At 42.7% G+C, this 23,365-nt stretch overlaps 1 protein-coding gene across 3 annotated transcripts in view; it reads left to right on the forward strand.

Moving 5' to 3' along the window:
- LOC124137459 (eukaryotic translation initiation factor 5B-like) overlaps nucleotides 1-23,365 on the forward strand; it is a 130,024-nt gene that overhangs the window by 12,706 nt on the left and 93,953 nt on the right. For all 3 annotated transcript variants that reach the window (XM_046503755.2, XM_046503757.2, XM_046503756.2), the window contains exons 10-18: nucleotides 711-794; nucleotides 2,246-2,464; nucleotides 5,468-5,643; nucleotides 6,069-6,176; nucleotides 6,460-6,570; nucleotides 9,307-9,374; nucleotides 10,262-10,403; nucleotides 11,710-11,841; nucleotides 12,751-12,933. In XM_046503755.2, coding sequence (XP_046359711.2) covers nucleotides 711-794; nucleotides 2,246-2,464; nucleotides 5,468-5,643; nucleotides 6,069-6,176; nucleotides 6,460-6,570; nucleotides 9,307-9,374; nucleotides 10,262-10,403; nucleotides 11,710-11,841; nucleotides 12,751-12,933 — 1,223 coding nt within the window. The remainder of the gene's footprint in view (nucleotides 1-710; nucleotides 795-2,245; nucleotides 2,465-5,467; nucleotides 5,644-6,068; nucleotides 6,177-6,459; nucleotides 6,571-9,306; nucleotides 9,375-10,261; nucleotides 10,404-11,709; nucleotides 11,842-12,750; nucleotides 12,934-23,365) is intronic.

Genomic DNA, 23,365 nt, shown 5'->3' on the forward strand with positions numbered 1-23,365 from the left:
GACATGCTACAGGTGACTCCCCCACACTACAGACATGCCACAAGGTGACTCCCCCACACTACAGACATGCCACAAGGTGACTCCCCCACACTACAGACATGCCACAGGTGACTCCCCCACACTACAGACATGCCACAGGTGACTCCCCCACACTACAGACATGCCACAAGATGACTCCCCCATACTACAGACATGCCACAAGGTGACTCCCCCACACTACAGACATGCCACAGGTGACTCCCCCACACTACAGACATGCCACAGGTGACTCCCCCACACTACAGACATGCGACAGGTGACCCCCCCACACTACAGACATGCCACAGGTGACCCCCCCACACTACAGACATGCCACAAGGTGACTCCCCCACACTACAGACATGCCACAAGGTGACTCCCCCACACTACAGACATGCCACAAGGTGACTCCCCCACACTACAGACATGCCACAAGATGACTCCCCCACACTACAGACATGCCACAGGTGACTCCCCCACACTACAGACATGCCACAAGCTAATAACTAGCTGAAATTGCTGGCTGGTGGTGGAGCTGTAGAACTGTGATGAGGTCTAACATTCATCCAGTAAATACTAGAGGTATAAATGACACATTAATGGAAGGACAGTCACTGAATTTATGAAGGGGGTCTTCAGCTTCAATGACTGACATTTCTACAGAAAATGATTTAAATAAGTTCATGTTTCAGGCCTTGAGATTCCCGATAAGGACGCCACTCAAAAGAAGCGACCGTTCTATGGAGACAAGCGGAAGAAGAAGGATCACCAGAAGGGTATGTAATTTTCGGTCACCCAGACATCAGCCAAGCTTTGGCATTGTCGTACATTTGTCGTTCCTAATGGATAAATAATTGCGGTGTTTTGGTTTTTGTTACTGTCAGTGTTCACCAGTGCACAGTGGACCCAAGTCAGCTAACATTTCAACATGAGTTTCACCTCATACATCCTCCATTACACAGTGTCCCATATGTCTGAGCTCCCATTTGTACAGAGTTACGTCCCTTGGGCCTGCCAGAAACCTATGATTTGGGGTTGAATCCAAATTCTCCCCGATTATGTTTCTAGGTTTGTCGTGGGTTTAATCAAAGTTGTAAATGACCGAGACCTGCTTCTCTTTGGGCTTTTCTCCCACATTAAACTGACACCCAGTGATATACCTGGAACACTGTTAAAAGTGGTGTTAAACCCAACTCACTCACTTGCAGTATTATGACAAGGATTCATTTGCCACCTAAGCTTTGTTTTGTGTCAATGCTAAAAATAGTCATCCATTCAGTTACACTGGTGTAATTACACCGACCAACTCATCAGTACTCAACTTTTGTGTGCCGTTCTCAAATAGAACTAGAACATCTGTACAGTTTAAGAATGAAAAGGACAACCAATCACTGTCTCCACACTCATGAAAATGTTATCTTAGCCAAAGGTTCAATCTTCAGATTTGATTAAATATATCAAGGGGTGGCAATTCTTGTAGAAGATCATAAGTTCAGAAGATGGGTTTTGATTGGTTGTTGATTTCGAGTGGGAGACATTCTGTGGTAAGCTGGCAATAAGAAGGATGGGGGAAGTTGACATCACTTGAGAAACGAAGCTTGTTGCTGGCAGATAGGTCAAGGATTATCACAGTAACATGGAGATGTGATACAGGTGTGCGGAAATAGAACCCAGTCCGTGTGAGTGATAAGTGAACACTTCAACATTCATCTTCTCTAGGCAACAGTCCATCCTTGCCACATCAAGCCAACTTTCCTGTGCTATATTGCTAGTCCAGTCAGAGAACATTTAACAAAATCAACATCAACTACTGGTACACCTTCGTATGAAGGTATTTACTGCTGCCTGTCTTTGTTGACACAAATATGTCTTTTTCATCTTTTAAATCCCCCAATAATTGCCTATGTTTTTGGGTCAGGGACGAAATCGTGAATGTTTTCGTTACCTGATCGACTAGGTCGGCGCTTATGGTAGTCGCCATCTTTGTAAAACTATACGAGGTAAGAACAGTGATCTCATTGAATCTCGCATTTTTATTACAAGGGGCACAACTCGTAATCTACGCAAGGTGGTGCCAGGGTCGGGCCAAGAAAAGTGGCCTTGGTGTGGCATGGTTAGAAAGTAGGCTTTGATATAGGCTAGTGGACACGTTTGTCGCGGGAAGATGTTCAACACTTGGTTACCTAACTGTCCCTTTAAGATCTGAACTGATGATGATGATTGTTAGATCCTGCAGCAGAGCAGACACCTTCACCATCTGAGGAGAAGACCCCGGTGATTGAGAACGTCCCTGAGAAGGCAGCTGTGGAAGAAACAGGGAAGGAGGAACCAGCTACTGAAGTAAAGGATTCCTGGGAGGATGCAGATGAGGGCGTGAAGGATGCATGGGATCTGTCTGATGAGGAGGAAACAAAGCTGGAGAAAACAGCAAACGAATCCAAGACAGGTAGGTGAAACTATGACAGGTGAAACCATGATTGGTAAAACTATTATGGGTGAAACTATGACAGGTCAGTCCATGACAGGTGAAACTTGGACAGGTGAAACCATGATGGGTGAAACTTCAACAATTGAAAGTATGACAGGTGAACCTAGGACAGGTGAAAGTATGACAGGTCAGACCATGACAGGTAAAACTACAACAAGTGAAGCCATGATGTGTGGAATTATGGGTGAAACCATGACAGGTGAAACTATGACAGGTTGCACCTTGATGGGTGAAATTAAGGGTGAAACTATGACGAGTAGGACCATGACAGGTGAAACTGTGACAGGTCGGACAATGACAGGTGAAACTATGACAGGTCGGACCTTGATGGGTGAAATTGTGGGTGAAACTATGACAGGTGAAACTATGACAGGTGAAACCATGACAGGTGAAACTACGACAGGTCGGACAATGACAGGTGAAACTATGACAGGTTGGACCGTGACAGGTGAAACTATGACAGGTCGGACCTTGATAGGTGAAATTGTGGGTGAAACTATGACAGGTGAAACCATGACAGGTGAAACTGAGGGGTAGGACCGTGACAGGTGAAACTATGACGGGTAGGACCGTGACAGGTGAAACTATGACAGGTGAAACCATGACAGGTGAAACTATGACAGGTGAAACCATGACAGGTGAAACTATGACAGGTAGGACCGTGACAGGTGAAACTGTGACAGGTCGGACAATGACAGGTGAAACTATGACAGGTCGGACCTTGATGGGTGAAATTGTGGGTGAAACTATGACAGGTGAAACCATGACAGGTGAAACTACGACAGGTCGGACAATGACAGGTGAAACTATGACAGGTCGGACCTTGATGGGTGAAATTGTGGGTGAAACTATGACAGGTGAAACCATGACAGGTGAAACTATGACCGGTAGGACCGTGACAGGTGAAACTATGACGGGTAGGACCGTGACAGGTGAAACTAGGACAGGTTGGACCTTGATGGGTGAAACCATGACAGGTTAGACCATGACAGGTGAACCTATGACAGGTCAGACCATGACAGGTGAAACTATGACAGGTTAGACCATGACAGGTGAAACTATGACAGGTCGGACCATGACAGGTGAAACCATGGCAGGTGAAACTACGACAGGTCGGACCATGACAGGTGAAACTATGAGAGGTCGGACCATGACAGGTGAAACTATGACGGGTAGGACCATGACAGGTGAAACTACGACAGGTCGGACCATGACAGGTGAAACTATGACAGGTCAGATCATGACAGGTGAAACCATGACAGGTCAGACCATGACAGGTGAAACTATGACGGGTAGGACCATGACAGGTTAAACTAGGACAGGTTGGACCATGACAGGTGAAACCATGACAGGTCAGACCATGACAGGTGAAACCATGCCAGGTCGGACCATGACAGGTGAAACTATGACAGGTCAGACCATGACAGGTAAAACTATGACAGGTCAGACCATGACAGGTTGCACCTTGATGGGTGAAACTATGACGGGTAGGACCATGACAGGTCAGACCATGACAGGTGAAACTAGGACAGGTGAAACTAGGACAGGTTGCACCTTGATGGGTGAAACTATGACAGGTAGGACCATGACAGGTGAAACTATGACGGGTAGGACCATGACAGGTGAAACTATGACGGGTAGGACCATGACAGGTGAAACTATGACAGGTCAGACCATGACAGGTGAAACTATGACGGGTAGGACCATGACAGGTGAAACTATGACGGGTAGGACCATGACAGGTGAAACTATGACCTGGTCCCCAGATCTACCTGATCAGCCTGGTCCCCCTGATCTGCCCGGTCCCCCTGATTTACCCGGTCCCCCTGATCTGCCCGGTACCCCTGATCTACCTGGTCCCCCTGAGCTGCCTGGTCCCCCTGATCTACCTGGTCCCCCTGATCTACCTGATCTGCCCGGTCCCCCTGATCTGCCTGGTCCCCAGATCTACCTGATCTGCCTGGTCCCCCTGATCTACCCGGTCCCCCTGATCTGCCCAGTACCCCTGATCTGCCCAGTACCCCTGATCTGCCCGGTCCCCCTGATCTGCCCGGTCCCCCTGATCTACCCGGTCCCCCTGATCTGCCTGGTCCCCCTGGTCTACCTGGTCCCCCTGATCTACTTGATCTGCCCGGTCCCCCTGATCTACCTGGTCCCCAGATCTACCTGATCTACCTGGTCCCCCTGATCTGCCTGATCTCCCCGGTCCCCCTGATCTGCCAGGTCCCCCTGATCTGCCCGGTCCCCCTGATCTGCCCTGTCCCCCTGATCTGCCCTGTCCCCCTGATCTGCCCGGTCCCCCTGATCTCCCCGGTCCCCCTGATTTGCCCGGTCCCCCTGATTTGCCCGGTCCCCCTGATCTGCCCGGTCCCCCTGAATTGCCCAGTCCCCCTGAATTGCCCAGTCCCCCTGATCTGCCCTGTCCCCTTGATCTGCCTGGTCCCACTGATCTGATCAGGCCACTAATGCACATTGCAGTATTGGGCAATAATCTTGAATGCAATGTTAAACCCCATTTCATCTCATTTCATTTCTTGAATACTATGATCTATCACCCCTGCAACTATCACCAAATATGTCTTAGCCAACCAAGGCAGAAAGTCATGAGACCTGTTGAGTGTTTTACGCGACGCACAATAATATTCATTGTTCCTACAGTGCATCAAGAGCAGTTATGGGTGTCTGTCATTTCCTCCATCAATCATGACCACTGTCCACATGATCATTGATTCATTCCAAGCCTTAAAGTAATTATCAAAAAGTACAGTACACTACACCATTTCATTACTTTACAGGACCCTCTTATTGCCTGCAAGGACCCTTAAAATTAATTATTGGGGGTCCCCTGGACCAAGATAAAACCCTGCCTGTTTCATCCATATAGCTAAGGTTTAACATGGAATGTGTTGTGGGGAATAGACAAGACAAAATGTACATCAAGGAGATATATTTCTTTCACAGAATCAGCAAAACCGTCGACCTCAGGAAAAGAGGAATCCGACGAAGAAGAGGAGGAATCGGAGGAAGAAAGTGATGAGGAGAGTGATGAAGACAGTGATGAGGAGACAGAGAGCAGTGAAGAGTCATCTGATGAAGAAGACATGACTCCCATCGAGAGGGGTAGGGAGAAGATAGAGGTAGGTAGATGCCGACTTGATCACTATACTGGAGGGGGTTAGGGAGAAGATAGAGGTGGGTAGATGCCGACTTGATCACTAGACTGGAAAATGAAATAGGAGATTTATGTAACACATTGTGGTAGATTTGAGATTTGTTTAGCTTACAATCTGTATATATCAACATTTACTACTCAAAAGAAGTTAAGTAGTTGTGTATCTCCCCAATGTAAACATCCCACTCCAAGACACACAAATATTTAACTTACAATTATTTTTCAAACTATTTTTCACCTAAAGAGCTTTGTTACAAACTGATGACTAAACCTGATTCTGATAGAACCATAATTTACGTCACTTAGCAATTTTTACTTGAAAATTTATGGAAAATATATAATTTTGCAGTAAATACAGCTGAGCAACTAATGGGTTGTTAAAATTTTCAGAAATGGACTCGAGAATGTGCAAAGAAGAGAACCACGGATGTTCTTCGAGCTCCTGTTGTTTGTGTGCTGGGTCACGTTGACACGGGCAAGACGAAGATCCTTGACAAGGTAAGGCAACGCAGTGTTGCTGACAATGAGTGTTGGAGTGTCCACATCCAAATAGGTCCTCATTTTTCGCTGATTTAAGTGGGGATTCACATCCTCGTCCACTGTGCATGAATTCCTAGTCAGTATAGGTCGCCAGCTATTCCCCGTGACCTTGCTGATTTTATCATACCCTGATGGCAGGGATTATGTCTCATCCTTTCACTGGTTAGCTTAGACGTCCTGGATGGAGCTAGAATGTTGTTGAAGTTGGTGTTAACCGCTCACTGATTGTTATCTGTTGCAGCTGCGGCGGACAAACGTGCAGGACGGGGAGGCCGGCGGGATCACGCAGCAGATCGGAGCCACCAATGTGCCGGTGGAAGCGATCATGGATCAGACAAAGATGTGCAAAGAGGTAGAGTCACCAGGAGCAGGCACTGCACTGTTGCATGACTGGTTCCCCACAGTTGATATCCTATATTCTACACATATACGCTGACACTCGATTGTACATAGTTGTGTACTTTGTCCATGCTTATTCAGATAGATCTCCTGCCGCAGGTTCGGATGCTTTTTTTACGAGGCAATTTAATCGTATATGACGTATTGTTGGGTGGTCGGTGGCTTGGATGACAGGGTGACATCGTACCTTGGTGATGTGTATTGTTGGGTGGTCTGTGGCTTGGATGACACGGTGACATCGTACCTTACTGACGTATTGTTGGGTGGTCGGTGGCTTGGATGACAGGGTGACATCGTACCTTGGTGACGTGTATTGTTGGGTGGTCGGTGGCTTGGATGACACGGTGACGTCGTACCTTGGTGACGTGTATTGTTGACTGGTCGGTGGCTTGGATGACACAGTGACATCGTACCTTGGTGACGTGTATTGTTGGGTGGTCGGTGGCTTGGATGACACGGTGACATCGTACCTTGGTAACGTGTATTGTTGACTGGTCGGTGGCTTGGATGACAGGGTGACATCGTACTTTGGTGACGTGTATTGTTGGGTGGTCGGTGGCTTGGATGACACGGTGACATCGTACCTTGGTGACGTGTATTGTTGGGGATGGTGGCTTGGATGACAGGGTGACATCGTACCTTAATGATGTATTGTTGACTGGTCGGTGGCTTGGATGATAGTTTGTCATCGTACCTTGGTGACGTGTATTGTTGAGTGGTTGGTGGCTTGGATGACAGGGTGACATTGTACCTTGGTGACGTGTATTGTTGGGTGGTCGGTGGCTTGGATGACAGGGTGACATGGTACCTTAATGACGTATTGTTGACTGGTTGGTGGCTTGGATGATAGTGTGTCATCGTACCTTAATGACGTATTGTTGGGTGGTCGGTGGCTTGGATGACGCGGTGACATCGTACCTTGGTGACGTGTATTGTTGGGTGGTCGGTGGCTTGGATGACAGGGTGACATCGTACCTTAATGACGTATTGTTGAGTGGTTGGTGGCTTGGATGACACAGTGACATCGTACCTTGGTGACGTGTATTGTTGGGTGGTCGGTGGCTTGGATGATAGTGTGTCATCGTACCTTGGTGACGTGTATTGTTGAGTGGTTGGTTGCTTGGATGACAGGGTGACATTGTACCTTGGTGACGTGTATTGTTGGGTGGTCGGTGGCTTGGATGACAGGGTGACATCGTACCTTAATGACGTATTGTTGACTGGTTGGTGGCTTGGATGATAGTGTGTCATCGTACCTTAATGACGTATTGTTGGGTGGTCGGTGGCTTGGATGACGCGGTGACATCGTACCTTGGTGACGTGTATTGTTGGGTGGTCGGTGGCTTGGATGACAAGGTGACATCGTACCTTAATGACGTATTGTTGAGTGGTCGGTGGCTTGGATGACACGGTGACATCGTACCTTAATGACGTATTGTTGAGTGGTCGGTGGCTTGGATGATAGTGTGTCATCGTACCTTAATGACGTATTGTTGGGTGGTCGGTGGCTTGGATGACACGGTGACATCGTACCTTAATGACGTATTGTTGGGAGGTCTGTGGCTTGGATGACAGGGTGACATCGTACCTTGGTGACGTGTATTGTTGAGTGGTCGGTGGCTTGGATGACACAGTGACATCGTACCTTGGTGACGTGTATTGTTGAGTGGGTGGTGGCTTGGATGATAGTGTGTCATCGTACCTTAATGACGAATTGTTGGGTGGTCGGTGGCTTGGATGACACGGTGACATCGTACCTTTATGACGTATTGTTGGGTGGTCGGTGGCTTGGATGACAGGGTGACATCGTACCTTGGTGACGTGTATTGTTGAGTGGTTGGTGGCTTGGATGACACAGTGACATCGTACCTTGGTGACGTGTATTGTTGAGTGGGCGGTGGCTTGGATGATAGTGTGTCATCGTACCTTAATGACGTATTGTTGGGTGGTCGGTGGCTTGGATGACAGGGTGACATCGTACCTTAATGACGTATTGTTGGGTGGTCGGTGGCTTGGATGACAGGGTGACATCGTACCTTGGTGATGTGTATTGTTGAGTGGTTGGTGGCTTGGATGACACAGTGACATCGTACCTTGGTGAAGTGTATTGTTGAGTGGGCGGTGGCCTGGATGACAGCATGTTATTGTACCTTGATGACGTGTATTGTTGCTCGGATCAGTCACTGGATTGTCTGGTTCAGACTCGATTATATACTAGCTGCTGTCATATGGCTGGAATATTGCTGAGTGCAGCACTTAAAGCAAATGAGCAAACAAAATTGAAGAGACGAATTGACATTATTCATAGCTGATTAAAATTGGGATTTACAAAGCAACATTCACATTCTGAATTCGGATCTGAAAACATCTTGTATAAAAGTGCCACACAGACCTGACCTCAATTATTCCTAATGGTACCTCTTTGTACCTCACTATACTCACATGGTATTCGATTTAGTATGTCAGTCTCTAAAGAAGAAAAGAAACCTCCTTTCCTGACAGGTATTTTGGCCAAGCGTTTCCATGTTTCTACAGAAACTCCTGTCATACTGGCTTCCAATGTGTGTTCAAATATTATGTCATAATTCAAAGAAAGGATGTCTGTTTGATGTGGTTTGGGGACGTCACGAACAGATACTGAGTATTATGTGTCCTGTATCACACTAATTGGTGTTCAACCTGTGTGCAGTTTCAGAAGCAGGAGCTCAAGGTGCCTGGTCTCCTCATCATCGACACACCCGGCCACGAGTCTTTCAGGTGAGAACACTAGTTTCATGCTGGCTCATGCGGTTGCCTCACATCCTGTTCAGTGTGGTATCCTGAACATATATGGATGGATAAACAGCCAAATATTTCTAGGCAGTGCCGTGGTTAGATTTCACTCTGCATATGTACACTAACCCTGAACCTGCCCCCACTGGCAATAACATATGGATAATGACATGAAATCCCCCAAGTGTCTTCCTGTCATGGAAATACTTGTGGCCATTCTTGCCTCATTGTGGAGTGGAGATATACCCCTGGATTACTCTACACTCACACCCTGTTGGTTAAGTTTCAAAAGTTGAATTCCCCACCCTGCCACTACTGATTTAATAACATGAAGCCCATTCTGCCTGAAGCTCTTATGCAATTCCCCTGTCATTGTACTAATATTTGTGCAAAAATACACATATGTGAACTCCTTTTCATGTTCAACGTAATATGTGTATGATATTTTCAGGTTTCTTTTTTTTTAGTTTTGGAATATTTCTTTGTGTTCAGTTGGAGTAGTCCAGTGTGTGAGCATGACAATGGGCATGTGTTATTCGGGCTTTATAGAAAGCTGCTCAGTTTGTGGTATGTTCTTTGTTCTTTACCCTGCACTGTGGCACAGACTGATCATTCATTCATTCATTCATTCATTCATTCATTCATTCATTCATTCATTCATTCATTCATTCATTCATTCATTCATTCATTCATTCATTCATTCATTCATTCATTCATTCATTCATTCATTCATTCATTCATTCATTCACTAAACTGAAGGAATCCAATGGCAGTGAACCAAGAGTACCCAAACTCATTTCTGAATTGCGCAAGACCAGGGGGATAGATCATCTCCTGATGACTCTTGTTTACCTTGCTGCTCTTCCTTCCAGCAACCTGCGATCACGTGGCTCCTCTCTCTGTGATATTGCCATCCTTGTTGTGGACATCATGCATGGTCTGGAGCCACAGACTATAGAATCCATCAACCTTCTCAAGGAGAAAGACACACCATTCATAATTGCCTTAAATAAGGTAGGTTCCACAACAGCTGCCTGGTCCAATTCTGTTTCAGAGCAGCACCTACTCATTGCCATTTGCCTTCTAATATCCCAATGATCTAGTGGTTAGAGTGTCTGCAGAGTAAAACATTTGCTTGCTTCCTGTTGAGATGACTAATGCTGTAACAGAGGTTTGTCACAGCAATGAATTAGCCCCTCATCAATGACTGACTCTCACCGCCTTACTCCACTCGGAGTTCTAAAGGTCGGGGGCCTCCTTCCTGTCTGAGTGGAGTATCCATGTTGGCTTGCAGGATGGTATCTCAGTGCCAGTGTTGCCTGTGAAAAAGGGATTGGGTGGTCATGTTGCATGTGAATAATACTTTGATAGCTGAATGCCAGTAACCAAAGTTTGGTACGGTCAAGAGTTCAACCAGGAAATGTTACCCATACATTATTTGTAGTTGTGCCATAAAATATGATTCTCCTACTGAAGCGAAGCAACCAAGGTATGAAATATGCAAATATGTAAACAATTTTCTTTAAATATGATTTGCTTTCTTCTTGTTAAATCAACCAAATCACATAGAGGTTGTTAATGTGACTATTGTGAGTTTATTTATCAGGTGGTTAATGTGATTTGTTACGTGTTGATTCCCAAATTGAAAGAATATGTTAACCCAGAAATCTGTATGTGAAGGAACTTCGCGTGAAACCAAGAATCAACCAACAAATGGTATACAATTAACAAATGTATTGCAGAATTAACTAGGTTTACAAGTCAACACAAATTACTGCACAGCAATTACAATGGCAATAAACAATAAAATGGTAGTACAATATTAAATGGCAATATAATATTATGGCAATAGTCAGTATCAAATACATAAATGCAGTGGTGATAGCAAAAGTCAGTGATAATAATATATATTCACCCAGCAGCGACTATGGTCAAGCTTCCGAGATGGGCTAAGCAGGGAATCAGGGATGATCAGCAATCCTCACATGAAAGTTGAGATACCTAAACACACTCTTGTCCCACTATGTATATAGCCTAACAAGGAAATTTCTACATAGTGCCCTCACCAGGCTTGCAGCACTGGAACATTACACGTTTCTATATATATACTATCACCATCGGTGGTATACTGGACCGGAAGTTTACACACCACACTACCATCTAAATATAGTAACTTCTTGACAACTGATCACTGTCCAAATACAATGTAATGAGCGTCTAGTGATTCTCAACAGAAACAATGTAACACAGTTACAATCATTGTTCAACAATAAAATACACTGCCATATAACAGAGTTTGTTTGTTGGCGTTGTTGTCCAGATTGACCGCCTGTACCAGTGGAAGGCTGGCGCCGGCAGTGATGTCCAAAATGTGCTGAAGAAACAGACAACACACACGCGCAGCGAGTTTGACGAGAGAATGAACCAAGTTATAGTGCAAATGGCTGAACAGGTATGTATAATCTGTAAAATGTGGAGGGGTTTATTTGTTCTGATCATGGGTCAATATTCAAAAACAAGTTAAGAAAATATGAAGTAAAGTAGAAAAGCTAAAACATTTCCCAATTTTTTCCCAATTTGCCTGCCATGGCCACTTAGTCTGGAATCGGAAATAAATCCTTGACAGGATGCTGTCATTGCAGCATTATTGTATGTTTTTTCAAGTTTTGTTCAAGTGTTGTTCAAGTGAGTTTATAGCATGGAGAATGATCCTTCCTTCTCAAAGTGTTGCACACAGAATTCTGATCCGATTTTTTAACATGGCTTTCATAAGAAAGCCATCTTAAAAATGTCATTTGTCTCATTTTCCATCTAGATGTGTGAACTTTTTGTTGCAATTAGTTATGTTGTATGTCCTATGGAGATTGTGGGTAAGAATAGGTTCCCAGGTTGCCTTTTGATGATTTGGGATTTTTTTCTTTTTGTTTGTTTTCTTGATGAAAACAAGTTGTTTTCCATTTCCGGAGCAGAACTCCAAAACCGTTGAATATTTCCAGATGAAATTTTCTATACAGATCAGTCTGATGGTGAACTGGAGCCTTTTGATGATTTTGGTTGATTGAAAAATACTGTGCTGCTACACAGATCAGTCTAGTAGTAAACTGGTGCCTTTTGATGATTTCGTGTTTTGAAAAATACTGAACAACATGAGTTGCACCAGACCAGGGAGATCTCGTGATGACTCTTGTTGAATTTAACACAACTTTAACCTTTGTTGAACATGGAACTGGGGCCTCTAATCAGTATCAATAGGAACTGCTTCTTGGAAAGAAAGATGAGCCAGACGTTGCCTTGTCTTATAAGGATGACTTTTGGAAGCTGTTTTATTTTTCCTTTGTATTCTCATGTCTGATCCTTGCAGGGTTTGAACACAACGTTATTCTTCAACAACAAAGATCCATCAGAATACATCTCCATGGTGCCAACCTCAGCCCACTCCGGTGACGGCATGGGCAACCTGATCGCCCTCATCTGTGAGATGTCACAGACAGTGTTGGCCGAGAGAGTGTCGTACAGTGAGGCCCTTCATGCGACAGTGATGGAGGTAAGGTGGATGCTGTAACACTTCTACTTCATAGGCAGCCATTGTAGATCTGCTTGGAAATATGACATACTGCACAGTGTAGTGGATAGAGCTGGAGAGTGGAAGGTTGGTGGTCTGATCACCTGGTTGCATCATACCAAAAGATGTTAGAAGATGGAACTTTGTGTTTATCTTCCCGAGGCAAGGGCGTTAACTGACTGTAAAAGTCCAGTTTCCACCCTTGCCAAACATGGCTGTAATTTCTGGGCTGGATTGTAGCACCACCAGTGGTTATTACGAGTTTTGTCCCTTCTATGTCCGTCCTTTTGACCAATCGGATTCCACCTCTCGAATTACTTACATTTGCTTCAAACAAAATTGCAGCACCCAGTCAAGACGACCTGATCGAGAATCAAAATGTATATTGTAATAAAACGGGTATTACTTCGTGAAGTGCATCAAATCACATGAGCACCTTGATTAAAAACATGAAATGATTTTGGAAAATATCTGTTGACGCCGAGTTGCAAATCCTGCAAATGACTGAATTCAGTATGGCAGAACCGAAGGACGACTTGGTCACATGATTTTGATTGGACTATGCATAGACTCGTTAGTCCAGCCAAAAGTTAACTCCATAATGCCAGCCTATTTTGGCAAGGGTGGAAACTTGACTTTTATAGTCAGCTAACTCCCTTGCCCCCGGAAGATGCTTTGTGTTACAGTGCGCTTGGCATTTCGCGGATAAAATAAGTACAGACTGGCTCAGAGTCGGTATGCTGTGTCCTAATGGGGAAGCATTGTTAAACTGTGGCATGGCATCTCAGTGGGATAGCACTGTAAACCAGCATAAGCCCGGACTAGTACAAGCATCCACACCCACATGCATGTTGGTGAATGAATGACGTGGTATTGAACGTGACAATTAATCCCAATTCCCCTCACCTCATTGTTGATGCAGTCTGGTCACATCTAGCCCTTGACATCTGTGAAGGAAACTGGTTCAGTGAGATTTCTGTTCTTGTATGAGAGGCTTACTGACTCAATATGATATGTGGTGAGATCATCGAAACCAATATGATGCACCACCGCCTGCAGTGTTTTCACCAGAGTGTTCGTCATTACCTTCAGTGATGATACTCAGTTGTTGGTGTCAAGGTTGTCAACTGTGTGACAAGGTTGTCAAGATGTATTCAACAAATGCTCTCCCCCCATGGGGAAGTAAATACATGATCTTCAACATTTGTGGAATGCAGATAAACTGCTTGAATTATGGAGCCTGTATTGGCAAAAAAAAGAGTTATATTACGATCTTATAATACAATAAAGGATTTATTATGTGCCTGTCACATGCGACAGTTGCTGGAGTTTGAAATACTTACATTTCCGTATTGACGGGGAAAATATTTTACATACATTTTACATTGCTAAGTGACCTCCTGGTTTTCTGTTTAAAATTTGATATTTTAATGTTCCTGTAAGATTAAATACCTCAAACAGAAAATGGGTGAATTCTAAAATTTAATTCAGGTATGTTATGGAATTTATTTTTGTTTTGTTCAATAAGCACTATATCTTGTTTGTGTGCAGGCATCCATGTGTGAAAAGGTCAATGTTTACAGTAGGGAGAATTTATATTTTGCATTTTAATTTTTTTGGGTTATTTGTTTTAAAAGACCCACTGTCAACAACAAATGAAGTATATAGTAAATAGGATATTTCATGTGTCTATTGAAATATGATGTATATCTTATCCAGTGACAAGGAATTTTCACTTGGGCGAATATGTAATATCTTCTGTATCTGTATTGAACTATGTATTCGGTTCTGAAGTTTTTGACGGTGATTGACACTGATTGTACATGTAGATCCTATTTTCTACATGCTAAAAATCTATTACTTTGTCAAAATCAACATGGTCAGTTGCCACCATTTTATTGCCATGTAAGGGGCGGCCGGGTAGCCTAGTGGTTAAAGCGTTCACTTGTCATGCCGAAGACCCAGGTTCGATTCCCGACATGGGTCCCCCACCGTGATATTGCTGGACTATTGCTAAAAGCGGCATTAATCCATACTCACTCACTCTCTATAGAAATCTGTGTTTGATTCCCCACATGTGCGCAATGTGTGAAGCCCATTTATGGTGTCGCCAGCCGCGATATTGCTGGAATGTTGGTGAGAATGTCATCAAACCAAACTCACTCACTCACTCTAATTAAACTGACAGCAGGTAACCTTCTGATACCATCTGTTGATTTTTTGAACGCACAACATGTTTACTAATAAAAATAATAATTTCTTAACGAATTTGAAGCTGTAAGTTGTGTTTAACAAGACACTCAGGAGAGGTAAATGTTGGCATCTTGTTGGAAAAATGTGTATAAAAATAGAAACAGAATAAAAAAGTAAAGAAGTAAAATCTCCGAATCTGGAAGTTGAGTTGTAAGAGTTATGTCCCTTTGACCAGCGAGGGAAGTGGGAAATCCTTGTTACCTCCCTTTACCTGTAGTTTGTGTTTGTGTTCTGTTTGCAACTGACAGCAAAGCCTCCGTAACAATGACAGAAGTGGCATGCTGGAGTTTGTTTTTGAGAGAATGATTGATGGTTTTCATAACTTTTGACAGTTTATTTTGTACTAGATGTTTCAGTGATCTTGTGTTGCACATTTTCACTCGAGGGACTGTAGACTGTTAATCCGCATTAGCAGGATATCGATTGGTACATACAATTTGTTTTTTCTTCTGTCATTCTCACTTTGAAAAAACTGTTCCATCGTCTTCTTTGTTTGAAAAGCGGTTCATAGCAACGTGTTAAATAATTAATGATGTCATCCACTGTTCTTGACGTCACTTATGGTTTTTATTTTCAGAGCTGATGTTTCCAATTGTTATCAAGAAGCTCACATTTTCTACATTTTTGCAGGAAACAATTTTGTGTTAATATGACGAATAACCTTGTGGCAGAAACTTAGAGGTTTTATTCCCTCGGGACAGTAAATCCATATTTCCTCATTTCAAAGGTTATTCTCTAGCTATGCAGTTAAACAAAGTTGAACCGTCCACTGTCCTGACAGTCATGTTATGGGGGCACGAGAGGCCCAGTCGTCTAAGGCGCCGCAGGCACCGCAGTAATCTGTGTAGAGTTGCTTCCTTTGTGATTGTGGGTTTGAATCCCGGTTTGCCCCAATTATGTTTCTAGGTTTGTCAACACCATACCCGTGCTTGTGAGTTTCACCAAAGTGGTAGACATCTAAGACCTGCATCACTTCGGGCTTTTCTCCCACATTAAGCTGACACACAGTGGTATAAGTGGACTATTCTTCAAAGCAGCATTAAACCCAACTCACTTCCTCACAACCTTGTTGTAAACATTGCTGTTGTTACAAAAGAATGTTCTGCTATACACCCATGATGCTGATATGGAAACTTGCTGAGCTAAATGATTTCACTTGGAAAGGTACCCTGTTGGGATTCCCGGTAAGAATAGGTCCCCAGCAAACTATTGCTAATCGTAAGAGGCACCCCACTGGATCAGATACCTGCTAGGGTTAACTACTCATCTACCCAGTTCTGAGGTACCTGCTAGTGTTAACTACTCATCAACCCAGTTCTGAGGTACCTGCTAGTGTTAACTACTCATCAACCCAGTTCTGAGATACCTGCTAGTGTTAACTACTCATCAACCCAGTTCTGAGATACCTGCTAGAGTTAACTACTCATCAACCCAGTTCTGAGATACCTGCTAGTGTTAACTACTCATCTACCCAGTTCTGAGATAGCTGCTAGGGTTAACTAATCATCTACCCAGTTCTGAGATACCTGCTAGTGTTAACTACTCATCTACCCAGTTCTGAGGTACCTGCTAGTGTTAACTACTCATCTACCCAGTTCTGAGATACCTGCTAGAGTTAATTACTCATCTACCCAGTTCTGAGATACCTGCTAGTGTTAACTACTCATCAACCCAGTTCTGAGGTACCTGCTAGTGTTAACTACTCATCTACCCAGTTCTGAGATACCTGCTAGAGTTAACTACTAATCTACCTAGTTCTGAGGCACCTGCTAGTGTTAACTACTCATCTACCCAGTTCTGAGATACCTGCTAGGGTTAATTACTCATCTACCCAGTTCTGAGATACCTGCTAGTGTTAACTACTCATCTACCCAGTTCTGAGATACCTGCTAGGGTTAATAACTCATCTACCCAGTTCTGAGATACCTGCTAGGGTTAACTACTCATCAACCCAGTTCTGAGGTACCTGCTAGTGTTAACTACTCATCTACCCAGTTCTGAGATACCTGCTAGAGTTAACTACTCATCTACCCAGTTCTGAGGTACCTGCTAGTGTTAACTACTCATCTACCCAGTTCTGAGGTACCTGCTAGTGTTAACTACTCATCTACCCAGTTCTGAGATACCTGCTAGTGTTAACTACTCATCTACCCAGTTCTGAGATACCTGCTAGAGTTAACTACTCATCTACCCAGTTCTGAGATACCTGCTAGTGTTAACTACTCATCTACCCAGTTCTGAGGTACCTGCTAGTGTTAACTACTCATCAACCCAGTTCTGAGATACCTGCTTGTGTTAACTACTCATCCACCCAGTTCTGAGATACCTGCTTGTGTTAACTACTCATCTACCTAGTTCTGAGATACCTGCTAGTGTTAACTACTCATCTACCCAGTTCTGAGATACCTGCTAGATTTCACTACTCATCTACCCAGTTCTGAGGTACCTGCTAGTGTTAACTACTCATCTACCCAGTTCTGAGATACCTGCTAGGGTTAACTACTCATCTACCCAGTTCTGAGATACCTGCTTGTGTTAACTACTCATCTACCCAGTTCTGAGATACCTGCTAGAGTTAACTACTCATCTACCCAGTTCTGAGATACCTGCTAGAGTTAACTACTCATCTACCCAGTTCTGAGATACCTGCTAGGGTTAACTACTCATCTACCCAGTTCTGAGGTACCTGCTAGTGTTAACTACTCATCTACCCAGTTCTGAGATACCTGCTAGTGTTAACTACTCATCTACCCAGTTCTGAGATACCTGCTAGGGTTAACTACTCATCTACCCAGTTCTGAGATACCTGCTAGGGTTAACTACTCATCTACCCAGTTCTGAGATACCTGCTAGGGTTAATAACTCATCTACCCAGTTCTGAGATACCTGCTAGGGTTAACTACTCATCAACCCAGTTCTGAGGTACCTGCTAGTGTTAACTACTCATCTACCCAGTTCTGAGATACCTGCTAGAGTTAACTACTCATCTACCCAGTTCTGAGGTACCTGCTAGTGTTAACTACTCATCTACCCAGTTCTGAGGTACCTGCTAGTGTTAACTACTCATCTACCCAGTTCTGAGATACCTGCTTGTGTTAACTACTCATCTACCCAGTTCTGAGATACCTGCTAGAGCTAACTACTCATCTACCCAGTTCTGAGATACCTACTAGTGTTAACTACTCATCTACCCAGTTCTGAGATACCTGCTAGAGTTAACTACTCATCTACCCAGTTCTGAGGTACCTGCTAGTGTTAACTACTCATCTACCCAGTTCTGAGGTACCTGCTAGTGTTAACTACTCATCAACCCAGTTCTGAGATACCTGCTAGTGTTAACTACTCATCTACCCAGTTCTGAGATACCTGCTAGGGTTAACTACTCATCTACCCAGTTCTGAGATACCTGCTAGGGTTAACTAACCATCTACCCAGTTCTGAGATAGCTGCTGGAGTTTCTCATCTACCCAGTTCTGAGATACCTGCTAGGGTATGAACAAACAGAGATATGTTTCATGATGGATTCTGTAATGTATCAGATATTTGTGCTTCTGCATTATGACCAAACATCCTCTAGAGGATGCAGTATTTTGGAAGAAAATACCTTTTGAGTATTTTGAGCTGTCAGACACTGCAAACATAAGTCCAGATATATAATGAACACTTTTTATGATCAGATAGTGTAATAATGGGATAAATCTGTGTACTTCAGTACAGATTTGTCGACATGGTATGTCCGCTGTTACATGCTCATGGTAATGTCTTTGCTTTCGGGAAGAATCTTCCAAACTCATTGTGTGGGTATTATGAGCATTCTCTGCTTCACATCTGCTTTTTAAATCCAGGTGCACACTATAGACAAGAAAAGATGGTAGTCCCAATTTCAATCTCTTTTGAAATTTTTAATTTCTTCTCTCTGGAACATGTCATTTAGGCTTTTCAAAAATTTCAGGGTTGTGGAAATGCAATACCTCACCTGGCGTGGTATGTTAGGTTACTGGACAAGTGGTAGACATGATATATCACACATTCACTTGTTCATCTGATGTATGCACAGTTAAATACTGCTAGTCATGTGGAAAGTAGTAGACATGATATATCACACATTCACTTGTTCATCTAATGTCCGCTGGTGTCCCCCGCCGTGATATTGCTGGAATATTGCTAAAAGCGGCGTAAAACCATACTCACTCACTCACTCTAATGTCCGCATCATTAAATACTGCTAGTCATGTGGAAAGTAGTAGACATGATATATCACACATTCACTTGTTCATCTGATGTATGCACAGTTATATACTGCTAGTCATGTGGAAAGTAGTAGACATATCACACATTCACTTGTTCATCTGATGTATGCACAGTTATATACTGCTAGTCATGTGGAAAGTAGTAGACATGATATATCACACATTCACTTGTTCATCTGATGTATGCACAGTTAAATACTGCTAGTCATGTGGAAAGTAGTAGACATGATATATCACACATTCACTTGTTCATCTAATGTCTGCATCGTTAAATACTGCTAGTCATGTGGAAAGTAGTAGTTATATGCTGCTAGTCATTTGGAAAGTAGTAGACATGATATATCACACATCCACTTGTTCATCTGATGTATGCACAGTTAAATACTGCTAGTCATGTGGAAAGTAGTAGACATGATATATCACATATCCACTTGTTCATCTGATGTATGCACAATTAAATACTGCTAGTCATGTGGAAAGTAGTAGACATGATATATCACACATTCACTTGTTATCTGATGTATGCACAGTTATATACTGCTAGTAATGTGGAAAGTAGTAGACATGATATATCAATCATTCACTTGTTCATCTAATGTCTGCATCGTTAAATACTGCTAGTCATGTGGAAAGTAGTAGTTATATGCTGCTAGTCATGTGGAAAGTAGTAGACATGATATATCACACATCCACTTGTTCATCTGATGTATGCACAATTAAATACTGCTAGTCATGTGGAAAGTAGTAGACATGATATATCACATATCCACTTGTTCATCTGATGTATGCACAATTAAATACTGCTAGTCATGTGGAAAGTAGTAGACATGATATATCACACATTCACTTGTTATCTGATGTATGCACAGTTATATACTGCTAGTAATGTGGAAAGTAGTAGACATGATATATCACACATTCACTTGTTCATCTAATGTCTGCATCCTTAAATACTGCTAGTCATGTGGAAAGTAGTAGTTATATGCTGCTAGTCATTTGTAAAGTAGTAGACATGATATATAACACATTCACTTACCATCTGATGTTTGCACAGTTATATACTGCTAGTTATGTGGAAAGTAGTGTCTATTATGTCTTAATATTCAAGGCCTGTGACTTGTTACTAAAGTAACCTATCCAAGGTCAGCACAGTAGACAAGTAAATGCAAATACACTGCGATATATTGTGCCTGAAAACAATGTCGCTTACAACTCCAGACAATTTTGACAGTTTACTGGGAGGCCAAGGTCAAGTGAAGACACACCTGATTTGACATGTGTGCATTTTATGTTGCAAGCATAAATTATAGGGTACAGAACAGGTATTGTCTGACAAGTGTCAACAAGTATCACTAGACTGTATGTTGGGGGACTTTCATTCCGTATGTGATGGGTACCACCTGTAAGATCGGGTGTTTCATCGTAGATCTTCACACAAGCACGGGTGGCCCAGTCATCTGAGGCACCAGCATGTACCTTAAAGTGTGGCATCCCTCAGGCTGCCGGAATGATTGATCGTGCATTTGAATCCTGATTCAACTTCATTATGGTTCTGGTTTTGTGAGCACCACATTGGTGCTCATGGGTTTCACCAAAGCGGTAAACATCTAAAACCACAAAGGGCCTTCCTCCCTCATCAAGCTCACATGCAGTGACATACTGTATTCGATGTAATGAAGTGCCCTGCTCTAATAAGCGCCCACAGTGATATTTGCTAATATATTGGCAAGTGATTAACCCCAATAAGCACCTCTTCCGATTGATCAATGTACACAAAACAGATTTATTCATGTATAACATGCACTCATGTTTAATATGCCCTCCTAATTATAGGCAATTAAATCCTGGAAAAATATGTCTCTCATGTATTATATGCTTTTACAGTATCATTTCTGACTGTCAGTAGTCATATATATGACTGTCATGAAATAAAATATCAACAAATCGGCGCCAACGACCTTTTTTACTCATCGTTAATGTGCAGCTGCGTTATCACAAATACATAGATATGTAACATAATACGTGCAAGCAAGCAGAGTATTCTTTGTAAGAGACATATATATCTAAACGGGTAAAATACTGAGAGTGATCGTTTTCTGCATTAACCAAACCACATAATTTACGATCTTTCAATTCTGTTTTTCTCACCCAAATTATATTCCAAGAAGTGCCCCTTATTTCTAATTTTGAGAGTGACCTGGGCGCTCACAACGTCGAATATGGTAACTGAACTACTGTTCAAAGTGGGATTAACCAAACTTACTCACTCAAAGCAATCATCTGATTGATTCTAACTTTTAAAACTTTTGACAGCTGAAAATGTGATCTTCACTTGTAGTGCCATCTTTTAGTTTTCGAACTTGTGTCCCATGAGCTCCAACTAAATTTATTGTTTGACGTCTGTTCAATCACAGCACAGACCATGTCAGTAAGGATTGAATTATATAGTCACTGTGTTATTAAAATACATTTAGTCCCATGTGAAATAAATAAATTCAAAGTGATTCTGTGGCTATTGATTGGCTAACAAAGCCAGTTTTTGTTTCCTTAAAGCGAAAAAAACTTAGACTATGCTCACTTAACAGACTACCATTGGCTGTCAATAAAATGAGCAGGGCTGGTGTTGCATTATTGTACTAAACAATGTCACTGATTTTTATATCGTAATCTACATTTTTTAGTTGGATTTTTGTTAATGAGTTAAAAATCAGTCGGAAATTATTGTTGATGTATTTATTTATGAGAATTGGGCCAACCAGTTTTTATGTTAACACCTCCATAAACACAAAAGCAAAAAAATATGAAGTCAATCTAAAATGCATCACTGTAGTTTTTAAAAAAGATTCTTTAATTGTGCTTTATTCAAAAACCTCATATCTCAGGAAGAATGTAGCAAGCACTGAGTGCAAAAACAGAACACATTGGCCTTATTTATTAAACAATTGAAAGTATTGTGTTAAAATGATTGAAAGACAACCACAGTTATGGTTATAGATGTGTTTATATATTTTTGTTGTGAGGGGGCACGTGTGGTACAGTTGTCTAATGCACCACGATTCGCTGTGCAGAGTTGCGTCCCTTGGACACGCCAGAAACCAATGATTGTGGGTTTCACCGAACTGGTAAACGTCTGAGACCTGCATCACTTCAGGCTTTCCTCCCACATTAAGCTGACACGCTGTGATATAACTGGAACAATGTTAAAAGCGGCGTTAAACCCAACTCACTCACTCACGATAACTGTTGTGAATATGCAGAATTAGGGGAATACATGAGTGGTATTCAGTGGCCTGTTGTCTTGGCTGGGCCATGTATCTGTTCCTGTCACACTGTATGTGTCATTGCATGATCATTGTGTATTGCACTATATTGTGAGACAATCTGACTATCTGATCAGAACTACCTGGCCTTTCTGTTGATGAATCCTGGGACACACACACAATCTGTGTGCATGCTACCAGGGGTACAGTTGAATTGATACTGATGACTCAAGCAACCCTACTTTCTTCTTTGAAATTGGTAGCATCCATTCTCAGTGTTTCTGAAAACTGGACACAATATTTTCATATTTGATCCCACTTAGCAAGCGTTTATGATATAAACATATTCTTAAATTAAAAGTTACAAAGAAAGACAGAGACAAAGAATACATACAAATATAACATTTGTCTCTTGTGATGCCAAGAATGTAGAATTGAAGATGGATGGGATTTCAACCTGTGCCAGGCCCCTGATGAAGCTGATGGAATACTAATGACAACTGCTATGTGAAAAGCAAGACCATCAGTTGAATGGCGAGCTGCTGATTCTGTTTCCATGGCAACGGCTGCCTGTCTATGAATGAGTGAAAGCCTGTGTGGAAGATATATGAATGGATGGGGAGGCCAGTCAGCATGTTCAGACACGGAAGC

Source organism: Haliotis rufescens, unplaced genomic scaffold, assembly GCF_023055435.1.
Source record: "Haliotis rufescens isolate VD_foot unplaced genomic scaffold, xgHalRufe1.0.p SCAF_7, whole genome shotgun sequence".
NCBI lineage: Eukaryota > Metazoa > Mollusca > Gastropoda > Lepetellida > Haliotidae > Haliotis > Haliotis rufescens.